This window comes from Phaeoacremonium minimum (genome assembly GCF_000392275.1).
Source record: "Phaeoacremonium minimum UCRPA7 unplaced genomic scaffold PA7_03_scaffold_154, whole genome shotgun sequence".
Taxonomy (NCBI): domain Eukaryota; kingdom Fungi; phylum Ascomycota; class Sordariomycetes; order Togniniales; family Togniniaceae; genus Phaeoacremonium; species Phaeoacremonium minimum.
In genome coordinates this window covers 156,203-167,881 of record NW_006921061.1, presented here as the reverse complement: position 1 = coordinate 167,881, position 11,679 = coordinate 156,203, and the positions used below count along the sequence as shown (strand labels likewise).

Sequence of the window (11,679 nt, the reverse complement as noted above, 5' to 3'; positions counted from 1 at the left end):
CGGTAAGCAGTTGAAATCCCAGCCAGCGCAATGGCCTGTGTATCCAAGGCCTAACCAGGATGCGGTGGCTGTCTCTGGGCTGAGCCCACCTCACCCTCTCTGAGGCATTCGCGACACAAGCACTCCAGCGTGGCAGAAGGCGTTTGACGGGCGCAACCCATCCATCCGAGATGCTGGCTACCTATCCAATATACATAACCGGCCGAATGCCGAGGTGCAGCTGTGCGCAAAGGAGACTCTGAACGGACTGAGCTGCAGCGGGAGCAAATACTACACACCCACTCATTTCGCCCTCTCATCAGTCACATTGCTCGCCTCCAAGGAGGCAAACCCATCCAGCAAACCCCCCCCCCCCCCCCCCCNNCCTATGATGTGAAGCACATGGGTGCCCATGGAATGGGGCCACTGGGGAGACCTTACACACAGACAGCAGGCCATTTCCGGCGTCCCATCCGTCCGCTGTGCACGAGCCTAGTGATAGCCTAACAGCACCTCGCAGCTCCCCCGGCAGAAGGCCGCCCCGCCAACCTTGCTGTGAACGCCCACATCCTGCTCTGTGCTCCCCTGTCGTGGAGGCATCTGCCGCCCAATTGTAACTTCTGCAAGAGGCCTGTAGCGTAGGTAGTGTAGTGTCCCCATCCACCAAAACGTGGGGATTCGCGGTATCTTATTCCCCATCCACACCTTTGCCGCAGCTAGGCCTATCACGGCAAACTGTAAGCCATCATCAAAGTGCGGAGAAAGGCAAGGGAAAGAGAGAAAACAGCACACTTGCAAGGGCATGGCCGATCTGAGCTGCTTTCTACTCATCATAAATTCATATGTATGGCTGATGTGCTGCTCAGGTCCAAGCTACCCTCAAGCGTACTTTTATTGCTGATCTCCCAACTCTCTTCCACTCACTCGGTCACGCACCTCACCTCTCCTCCCCCTCAGCTACCATTTTTTGTTGTCGTCATTGCTTCATCCCATATTTTCGCTCCTACATGTCTCCTTCATAAGTGAAAAGACGCCGACCCATGAGTGACTTTGATCACGGTAGTGACTAGACCAATTCCGACTTCCCTCACTCATCACGCACCTCACATCGGTGCTTATTAAAGTTCACGGCACTCAGTCACAACAAAACAACTACCACCACTCCACCAAGAACAAGCGCTTGTTGGGACTGTGTACTTTTCTCAACACCACAACAAGAACAAGGTCAATCTCCCAGTTGTCCTCTACACACGCAGGCACGACGGACCTCAAACTTCATCATGAGCGACAACGACACCGAGAAGGCCACTGAGGTGCGCGACACCAATGCGGGCACCATGCTCGACCTGCCGCCCGATCCCGATGCTGGCCTGAGTGATGCTGAGAAGGCTGCGATTGTGAGTTTCATCAGGCGTGAATTATTTTCACAATAGAATCATCGCTAATATAGTACACCTCTCAGGATCGCAAGCTTCTCTGGCGCCTCGACCTCATTCTGATCCCCTGGGTGAGTTCTCTGCCACAAATTACCCCTCGTTGTGAATGAATCATGGAAAGTTGTATATGCTAATGGCCATTGCAGCTCTGTATTCTATACCTGCTGGCATTTCTGGATCGAACGAACATTGGGAATGCTAGAATCGCCCATCTTGATGTCGATCTCAAGCTCACCACACAGTCGTACAATTCGAGCCTGACCATCTTCTTCGTCTCTTACGCTGTCTTTGAGCCGCTGACAAACATTCTCCTCAAGCGCCTTCGTCCATCCATCTTTATTCCCATCATCATGTGCGTCTTCGATCCCCAACACTGGCCTAGACTGGGCTGACTAACTTGTTACTAGGATCCTTTGGGGCGCATCGATGCTTGGAATGGGCTTTGTCTATAACTGGTCTGGCCTCATGGCTGCGCGATGGTTCCTTGGCTTAACCGAGGCTGGTCTGTTCCCCGGTATTAACTACTACCTTTCATGCTGGTACAAACGATCTGAATTCGGAGTTCGCGCGGTGAGTAGTCTTCTAAGCGTGTACCTCTGAGATCTTCTGACTAAACAACATCTAGGCTGTCTTCTTTTCCGCAGCTGCAGTTTCCGGCTCTTTCGGTGGTCTGTTAGCTGCAGCTATCGAGCTCATGGACGGCATTGGAAAGCGCCCCGGCTGGGCCTGGATCTTTATTCTCGAGGGTCTTCTAACCATCTTGTTTGGAGTCGCCTCATTTTGGATGGTCCACGACTTCCCCGACGAAGCCAAGTTCTTGTCTGACGCTGACCGTATTCGCGTGATTCGCCGTCTTAAGATGGACCAGCAGTCATCCGCCGAGCACGAGGAGTTCAAGATGAGCTACTTCTGGTCCGCCGTTAAGGACTGGAAGATGTGGCTCGGCATGGTTATTTATATGGGTTGCGACATGCCCCTGTACGCCTTCAGCCTGTTCTTACCATCCATTATTAACAGTCTGGGATGGAACACTAGTGTTGTTCGCTCTCAGCTCATGTCAGTGCCGCCCTACGCTTGTGCGGCCATCCTCACGGTGGCTATTGGCTTCATTGCCGACCGCACACGGCAACGTGGCCTCTGTAACATCTGCGTCTCGCTTCTGGGCGTCGTCGGGTTCAGCATGCTCATCGGATCGGACAAGGCCGGGGTCCAGTACGCCGGCACCTTCCTGGGCGCGCTCGGCATCTACCCCTGCATCGCCAACACCATCTCCTGGATGGCGAACAACATCGAGGGCGTCTACAAGCGCGGCGTCGTCCTGGGCTTCGTCATCGGCTGGGGCAACCTCAACGGCGTCGTCAGCTCAAACATCTACTTCTCCAAGCCCCGCTACCTGCAGGGCCACGGCATCGTCCTCGCCTACCTGACGCTCTTCCTGTGCGGCGGCTCTATTCTCATGACGACGCTTCTTCGCAGGGAGAACGCGAAGCGCAGGCGAGGCGAGCGCGATGATTGGGTGCAGGGCCTCAACCCGAGGGAGATCGAGGCGCTGGGCGACAAGCGGCCCGACTTCATCTACACCACTTGATTTCCGCTATCTGTTTTGGGCCGCGGCATTCGCGTGAGAGGGTCGAGAGGCTGTTTTGAAAGTCATTTGTCATGCATGAGATCATTACACAATATACCATAGGGGTATCGACTGGGATGGCCACGATGACCATAAGGGTAGGTGATTAAGGGTTCGTATAGGTGTTCGCAAACATGAGGCCGGATATGCTACGATATTATTTTGTACGGTATATAGACCATAGCAAGCACCTCTACTGATGAATAGTGCCAAATTGTTTAAAATATGATGTGAAGTCTTCTATTGATGAGGTCCTCACCGCCAAGAACTGATTGCTGCCTAAGTGAATGGAGGACAGGCGGCTATTCAGGAAGCCTCCCATATCAAACATATGAGCTTGTTACCTGGCATAACGCATTGACAACACAGTTCTTAGAGGGATGTTGTGTCAAACCTGATCCCACATGGCCTAGTAGTACCCGGCTGTAGTTAGATCCGCGGATGTCAATGTGTGCCTGGCACCTTGTACAAACTTTGAACATTGTGCCACCCGCTGTTGATGCTATCAATGGCAGTGCGCTGGTGTATACAAAGCGCTAGGCGGACAGACGCACACGATCAACCGTTGCCCGAGAAATGTTTGCTTTTTTGAAGCGCCATTCCTTTCCATTCCTCGTAAATTTACCGATGGCCCATGATTTCAGGACTTCTTCCCGTATTTGATGCTACACGAGCTCATACAGCAGGTACCTAAAAGGTTCGACATTGCAGCGTATCTCATGCACCGCGCTAGTTTCACAGATCCTCTTTAGGCCGGGTGCAGTCTGATGTTGTATGATCGTACTTCCCGAGCAATGTCAGTGCTATGTCACCGAAGGAGGCAACAGACCAACAGCCCGGACGTCTTCTCCTTACACATTCTCTGATGCAGTATACGAATGTATCGCATTGGGTCGTAATCTCTGCGTTTTATGACGGATATATGCTCTTGAAGATTGTTTAGAGCCTCGGAAGGTTCGGGATATCGTTGACAACATCCCGGCGTGACGATGCTAGTCCGCTTGCCGCTTGGGGGGCCGCTTGGGGGGGCTCAAGAAGGATCGGCGGCGTAGAACTTGATTAGTGACACTCTTATGTCCTGTCATTACAGTATCCTTGGACCACATGATAGGCGTGTTTTACCCCTCGTTGTATTTGGGATCTCATCTATCAGTACAGCGGCATGGTTCCCTCAACCTCCGCGAAGGCCTGCTCCAGCACCGCTAAACCCTCCTTGAGCTGAGTCTCACTAACTGTGATAGGAGGGCAAATTCTAAACGTGCCCCCAAAGCTCTCATGGCTGCTCAAGTTTGCCCATACACCTAGTTCGTAAGCCCTGTCTCCAACCTTTTTGGCCAGCTCTAGCGCTGGTTGCTTCGTTTCTCTATCCTTCACGATCTCCACTCCAGCCATCAAACCTCTGCCTCTGACGTCGCCGATGCACCCATACCTCTCCTGAAGTCTCCTCAGACCACTATGTAGGATCTCACCAGAGCGACGGGACTGTTCTACAAGGTTGTCCCGTAGGACAATCTCGAGAACCTTATCTCCCACAGCTGCGGGTAAGGGGTCGTTGACATGGGTAGTATAGAAGCAGTAGTCCCTCTCGATGCAGACCTTCTCAATCTCTGCACTTGTGACAACCGCACTAAGAGGCAAGCCGTTGCCCAAAGTCTTCGACAGTGTCAAAATGTCAGGGGTGACGCCAGCGTGGTTGATGGCCATAAAATCACCACACCTGCCCACGCCGGTCTGTGCCTCGTCCACAATGAGCAACATGTCTCTCTTCTCGCAGTGCTTTTTGAGAGCCTTGAGGTATCCTGGCGGCAAGACGTGCATGCCTGCCGAGCTCTGGATACACTCGACAATGCAGGCTGCGAGGCTTCCGCACGATTGCATGTCGATCATCTTCCACCCAAACTCCAGCTCTGCCTCCCAGTCGTAGGAGCCATCTGGTTTCCTGAACGTAGATCGGTAGCCATTAGGCGGCGGAAGCATAAGCATACCAGGCATGAGTGGGCCCTGGCCCTTTCTGCCGTAGTGGTACTGTGTGCCCAGCGCCTGGGCCGTGACCCCGTGCCAGCTTGCTCCGAGACCGACGATCTCAAACTTGCCAGTGTAGACCTTTGCCATCTTGATGGCAGCTTCATTGCTCTCTCCTCCAGTAGAGAGAAAGAATGCCTTGTCAAGCCCTGCCGGCAAGGCGGTGCATAGTCGCTCTCCAAGGGAGATGACTGGCGGGGAGACCATGCCAGAGAACAAGTGGTCCAGATACTTGGCATGGTCACTAATGACTTTGACGATCTCAGGATGACCGTGACCTAGCAAACATGACATCTGTCCAGATGTCCAATCTAGGACCTTGTTACCGCCAGCGGTGTATACATAGAGACCCTCCGCGCCTGTAATCACATCCTTATTGAACTTAGTGCCGAAGTATAGCAGATACTTTGAAGTCTTCTCTGCTAGCTCCTCCTGGTTGGCATTCTCATAGAGACGAGGCCGAGAGCTTGCCTTGCTCTGGACGGTGACGGCTTGCTCGTCTGTTATTGCACCTGGAGCCATCTTGATGAATTGGTGCTGAACGATGATACACAGACAGCTGGTCCAGGGTGGTGTGCTAGGAGACTGACTGTATAAAGAGGCAAGACGAACAAAGCTAGCCGGATCCACTGGCCACGGAGTATTCTGATATGAATGGGATCTGAACCCGATCGTTTTATCGGCTTTTACTCTCAGGCGTAAAGCTCCGATAGTTGGGCTAGATGGCCGGTCCCCTAGGTGAGTTCTCCGCGGCCAAGTAGACCGCGCCGAGGGCCGCGGGCGATAAGAATCATGTCGCACGCCCACCTCACCAATGGCGCTGAGTGGGCGATTTCTCACCCTCAATCCATAATTGGCCGCTATGAATCACTTGCTACGTGCCTGATGGATTCATCGGATTCGTGGAACCAATCCTCTCTTCGCCTCATACGATTGAGGATATAAACCTCCATGTAATTTATTTTACAAGCGATTTTGTAATTCAATTTCTAAGATTCGTCATATTAAAACATCTAAGATCTTGATAATACACTTGGTCGCCATGCATACGTTCAGCGAGGTCCTACTTCAGGCCATGCACTGCGCTACCACCACCTTAGCTTCCCCGGCACTATTGACCTCACAACATCGCACTCATTTGTGAAGAGTCTTTGTAACTATTATCAGTTGAGCAAACTTTATAATAAGGGAGTTTTAACAATTGATAGTTCATTCACACCTGTTACAGATACATTTTGATGGCTGTAATGCCTCCCCTATGAGATGGCTATGGTATCTGTTAGCGATGTTTTAGCTATCCATCACACTTATGCAAGGCAAGAGAAGATTCTAGAAATGCTGCAGAACGCCTGCATGCATGTGCGTACCCTTAGTTGTCAGCTGAAAAGTTGTTTCGTCCAAGCCGGTGGTCCTTCAAAACACGATTTTTGTATATGCCGCGCTCTCTACAGAAGCAGAGCTAGCAGAGCGTAATCACCTACAGCAACCTCCGCTCAAGCATGGATAATTGTCGTTTTGTTGGCAACTCAGACATGTATGGTCTTGGCATCCGCATTGGATTCTATCTACAATGGTATGGCGGAATCATGGCCACTATGATTGCCAAATCAGAGATAGTAGGGTTACGAATATCAAACGCACTGTTCATTGCCGCAACTTTTCTTGCACTTTTGATTCAGGTCGCTAACAACAAGCTGCGGTTAGTAGAGATATACATTATCCTGCTACTAACCTTTGGCAGCTATTTGTACTTTGTACCTCTGTATGTTTGGAGGTTGATTACAGGATGCTCGACTCGGTGGGACCCTAGTCGATACCCACGGGTCAGGGCAGGCAAGCTATACAGTGCTTTAAACTTTTTTCTCTTGTTATCCGTGACTGTATTTCAGTTGTGGTTTTGGTGCACTGGTGTTAAAGGCTCACATCCTGACAATTGTACGGAATATGGCTTTCTCTTCGGCCGAGTGCGTCTCAGTAACACAGCCTTCGTCGCGCTAAACATTGTCCTGTATCTGTTACTGCTCCTTGTTTGTGTTGGAGTTCTCGTTATCACCATCAGAAAGCAGCTTGGTCTCTTAGAAGCGACAAAGCGTTCAAGAAACAGGTTCGCCCATCTGCTCTACCGTGTCTGTTGAGGGTTTGACCAGTCGTGCAGTAAACTCCGCAAGATAGCACTACAAGAGCTTCAATGCTTGATCAGAATTGCCGTAGCAGGAACAATAACTGCGGCTACCGAGCTGACAATTGACTGGAATAAGATAGACGGTGTGAATGACGTCTCTGCAGCAGGTCAGACAATTCCCATGGTGATTGGGATCGGCCAGGTCGCTCAGATCATCTACGTTGCATTCTTCAAATTCGACCCGGAGAACCGGCACAGCTCCGTGTGGTCAGTTTCGACACCAAATACTGCATCGACCGAGGACTTCTCCTCGGACAGTGGGTGAGAAATATGATTGATTAAACCCGGGAACGCAGACCTCAAGTAGCTAGTCATGACCCTCACTCCTTCGAGCCAGGATTATTGATTGTTGGAGCCGTACCAGATGAAGCCGGAGAAACAAGGCTCATTGGTTTGAGAGACCAAGAAAGGACTTAAGAGAACCATAGCTCTTGTTTCCGGTCATTGCATATCAGGGACGATCTGTTACGAAACGACGAGCTATCCTAGTTATAGACTTATTCAAATCATCGAGCCTCGTATAGGTTTCACTGCGTCCCAAAGCTCGTCAACCAATGTCACTACCGGCGCGGGCAGCGGACCCCTGCGGATATTCGCTACTGTGTCGCCAACCTGGGCCAGCTTGCTCGCACCTATGACAAGGCTGTCCTCGTCAGCTAATGCCGAGTGATGCGCTATCCACCGACTGGCTACTTCTACCGGTGGCAGGCCATGCGTCTTACAGCCAGCTATGAACTTCTTCATCGCAGTCGCCACCTCCGGAGCGGCATATCCGCTTTGAGCAAAACGGCCAGTCGGATTTCCATTGTCATCTATGTGCTTGCCCGTTAGGAAACCCGAGGCGAGCGCGTGCGATGCGAGAAATGACATGCCATGAGCGCGTAGAATAGGGAACAAGCGCGTCTCTGGGCCGCGTGTAAGCATACTGTATCCGCCCTGATACCAGGACGGCTTCAGCCAGCTCCTCTGCTCGCACAACTCGATAATCTTCTGTAGTGTCTCTGGCGGGTGGTTCGCCACGCCCCATGCCTTGGCATGACCTCGAGCAACCTGATCCTGGAAGCTTTGCACTTGTTCCTCAAGCGGCGTCGCGGGATCCGGGCGGTGCGCGAAGAGCACGTTGACGCCTTCCGGTCGATCCAGACGCTCGAGGCTGCCGGTCACGGACTTTTCCATGGCTGCGCGGGTCAGGTCACCGCTACCATCACCCACCTCAGTATATACTTTGGTGTCAATCACAAACTCTCCGCTGACGGCATTGGCCTCCCCGAGAAGCCGTTCCGACTTGCCCGGATTGAAGAGCGGGTAGCGCGCGGCAGTGTCCAGACGGATGACGCCAAGCTCCTTGAGCGTCACGAGCAATTTTGTGACGGACTCACGGTCTTGGAACTCCATCCCGTCCATGCCGAGAACACCCGCTCCAAAGACAAGCTGGGGCGCCATTGGAGAAAAGCTCTGGTGAAAAACTCGACGCGATATGTATATTAAGCGCATCGACTTGGGTGTGAATAGCGCTGGGGGACAGAGAAAACTGTGCCTGTGTATTCAATGACCCCTCACTACCTAATTGATCCTACAAGCTCGGCAATCCTTCCATATTACTCATCAATATCATTGGAATAAGCTACAATATGAAGAACACAAGGCATCTTCGGGCACCGATCAACCTTTACCTAGTCAGGGTAAGGTGTATGTCAGATGCTACAATTGATCACTGAGAACCAAGCGGTCTTCAGCGTCGCACAGTATGGGTCGCAATGGTAACCTCAAGCCACAACCGATCACTTGCCATGCACGAGTGTCTAATAAATTTGTGCTTCAACGAGGAAACTCTATTCTGGTTAGAAGATATTGTCTACAAAACTGGCGCGTAGAAGCTGAATTGGCCCTTGGGATCATAACATTTCTTCAAGCTCTTTAACTTGCTCTGGCGCCATGCCTCACTTCCGTACCATGCCACAGGTGTCTCGTCGCCGTAAGCATAATTGACATAGGTGTTAAGGGTCGATTCTCCGCTGCCTTCAAACAAAGCCTGACGAATCTGGTTGCCAAGCTTGAGAGCCTTTGCATCAAGCTCGGGTCCGTTGGGGGTGTACGTCAGGAGAGGAGCAACGAGAAGGTTGTCGGACCGGTAAGCGAATGCAGTAGCGTCGTCGCCAATCGCCTTGACACCCTGGGTGGAGTAGCCCTCGAACATGAACAGGGCATTGCTGAAGGGAGTAGACGCGTTGGTGGTAGCCTGCCTGAAAAGCTCATATACCTGCTTCTGAGCGGTAGTATTGTACGACTTCAGGTAGATAGGGAAGCGCGGGTTAGCATTCCCAGTCTTCTGGCAGGGGGTTGCGTCAACGGAGATGCCAGTCCATGCAGCAAGGTCTCTGTAAGTGCCTGACACTGACGAGTTGATGATAGGCCCAATGCTGTAGAATGGTGCCGTGTATGCCGGGTTGACAGCGTCTACTCCTTCTTGGATGATGTAGAATGCAATGACAGGCTATACAGACGGTTAGAGCATGCCTAAAAATTGAGAACTTGCAAAATAAAATTACCTTCTCCGAGTCGATGGTTGGGTCAAAAAACCAGTACGACCAGTTGATGAGATCCACAGGTTGAGTACCGCCCGTCAGCCAGTTGTCGTTGGCGGCCTGGTATACAGCCTCAACCTGGTCACCGGTGAAGAACAGTGTCTCCATGGCGTAGTTGGCGTGCTCGATGTCATAAATCTTCGAGGTAACTGAAGTCACAATACCAAAGTTGTGACCGGCGCCCTTCAAGGCCCAAAATAGGTCTTTGTTCTTGTCAGTGACCGTAAGCAAGCTACCATTGGCCAAGACCACATTCAAAGACACGAATTGGTCAGAGACAAGACCGTGATGACCCTGGAGCCAACCGTGTCCACCCCCGAGAGCTGGGCCCAGATACCCGACGCACTCACAGGTGCCGGTGACTATTTTCTCAAAATTAGTTTGATTCTGTTTCAGAAGGATTAATATTCCTCACCCGTCTGTTTTCCTGCAGCCCAGAGCGCGTCAGTGAGATTTTTGGACAGAATACCACCGCCGATTTTCGCTGTTTTCCCATCCTTCGCGATCTCAACCGTGTTCAACTGGGCCAAGTATATTTCAATGCCCGAAGTCATCCTTCCCAGAGTGGTGATTGATCCATGGACACCATTGGTCGCGAGGAACGGCAGTGCATTGGCGTTGGCAAACTTGACCTACAGCTCCAATGTCAGCACAGTCATTTCTAGAATCTGGTATAAGGCACGCACCGTCTCAACGACGTCGTTTTCCGTGGCGGGGACTACAACAGCGTTGGCTGTAGGCTCCTCCAGAGCAGACCACCGAGCCGTTGCGTTGGTAAAGGCGGCTGAGCCGGGAAGCAGTACTTGCGCCTTACTCGACAGCTTGCTCTTCAGCTGCGAGTAATTGGGACTTCGCGCCGCAGCCACATGGCTCTGGTAGTGAACGTCTGAGATCGGTATGTCTCTGCCGGCAACTACCGCCGCCCATGCAGCAATGGCTGCGACCTTGATTGCGAACCAACGCATGGCTGGAAGCTGATAAAGAAAGATAAGGAAGGTTCCAAAAGAATGGATGGCGACGTGACAGTCGTTGCAGCATGCAGTCGATCACTGCCAAGTTGTAGGGTGGCATATATACCGATAGAGTGTCACACACAGAGAGGACCCGCTGGCGTGCTTGATTCGCCCCAAATGAGCCACCCTTCCTGATGGAGCCAATTTCGTGGCATTAGTGGTCAAAGCCCTTGGCTAGAGGAGCTCGGTTACATTCAGCAAGGTAAATATCACCCATCGAAGATTGAGTGGGCTCGTCCGACACATGGACTCTCTCGGGGCATGGCATGGTCGGCATTGTTGTCACGCAGGGGCTTAAGCTTATACTCTGGCATGCAGCTTTCTTCTAGAACATATCCCCTTGTTTGGTCCCTTCTCACAATCACTGTCCTGCAGCCCTGAAGGGACGAAGCTATCGCTGTCGATCACTGCTTCACTGGTCATTCCAGGTCTACCCAATGCACCGGGCAGGTCTGCTCCAGCTATGCACATAACAAATAATGGAGCTTATGGGGGGTGCCGCTGAACTTGCCGATAACGTTAGGTCTCAGGGGGGACTGCAGATGCCAACGCTAGCAAAATGAAATCTCCACTAGTGCTCCGTCCGCTCATGCTCGGTGGCTTTGTTCCCGTCTGTGTTCCCGGGTTTCTTGTTCACTGTCAGGTCTCCGGCTCCACTGCGTTGTAAAGGGGGCTTCGATAGCAACGGACGCCGTTGAGATCCCGGCAGAGGGAGACGGAGGTCCGGGGAGGCTTGCTGTACTGATCGTAGCATGGATCAAATACGAGCGGCCATGTGGCCAAATCTCCGATACCCAGCAGAGCAGGAGTTATAAGTTATTGCAGCGAAAATCTC

General features: G+C 51.9%; 4 protein-coding genes across 4 annotated transcripts; 1 reads left to right on the top strand and 3 right to left on the bottom strand.

The window, feature by feature from the left end:
• Window positions 1-1,259: 1,259 nt before the first annotated feature.
• On the top strand, window positions 1,260-3,003 carry UCRPA7_2199 (putative major facilitator superfamily transporter protein; the record flags this gene model as incomplete). The annotated part of the gene is made up of 5 exons (XM_007914772.1): window positions 1,260-1,376; window positions 1,442-1,486; window positions 1,562-1,767; window positions 1,823-1,985; window positions 2,041-3,003. The coding sequence occupies 5 exons, from the start codon at window positions 1,260-1,262 to the stop codon at window positions 3,001-3,003; spliced, it is 1,494 nt and encodes a 497-aa protein (XP_007912963.1).
• A 1,188-nt stretch (window positions 3,004-4,191) lies between these two features.
• On the bottom strand, window positions 4,192-5,586 carry UCRPA7_2198 (putative -dialkylglycine decarboxylase protein; the record flags this gene model as incomplete). The annotated part of the gene is made up of 1 exon (XM_007914771.1): window positions 4,192-5,586. One exon carries the CDS (start codon window positions 5,584-5,586, stop codon window positions 4,192-4,194), a length of 1,395 nt encoding a protein of 464 aa, XP_007912962.1.
• Window positions 5,587-7,747: 2,161 nt separating this feature from the next.
• Window positions 7,748-8,689, bottom strand: UCRPA7_2197 (putative aldo keto protein; the record flags this gene model as incomplete). Its single annotated transcript, XM_007914770.1, has 2 exons — window positions 7,748-7,878; window positions 7,969-8,689. 2 exons carry the CDS (start codon window positions 8,687-8,689, stop codon window positions 7,748-7,750), a joined length of 852 nt encoding a protein of 283 aa, XP_007912961.1.
• Window positions 8,690-9,101: 412 nt separating this feature from the next.
• Window positions 9,102-10,796, bottom strand: UCRPA7_2196 (putative fad binding domain-containing protein; the record flags this gene model as incomplete). The annotated part of the gene is made up of 4 exons (XM_007914769.1): window positions 9,102-9,740; window positions 9,796-10,193; window positions 10,247-10,463; window positions 10,518-10,796. 4 exons carry the CDS (start codon window positions 10,794-10,796, stop codon window positions 9,102-9,104), a joined length of 1,533 nt encoding a protein of 510 aa, XP_007912960.1.
• Window positions 10,797-11,679: the final 883 nt, after the last annotated feature.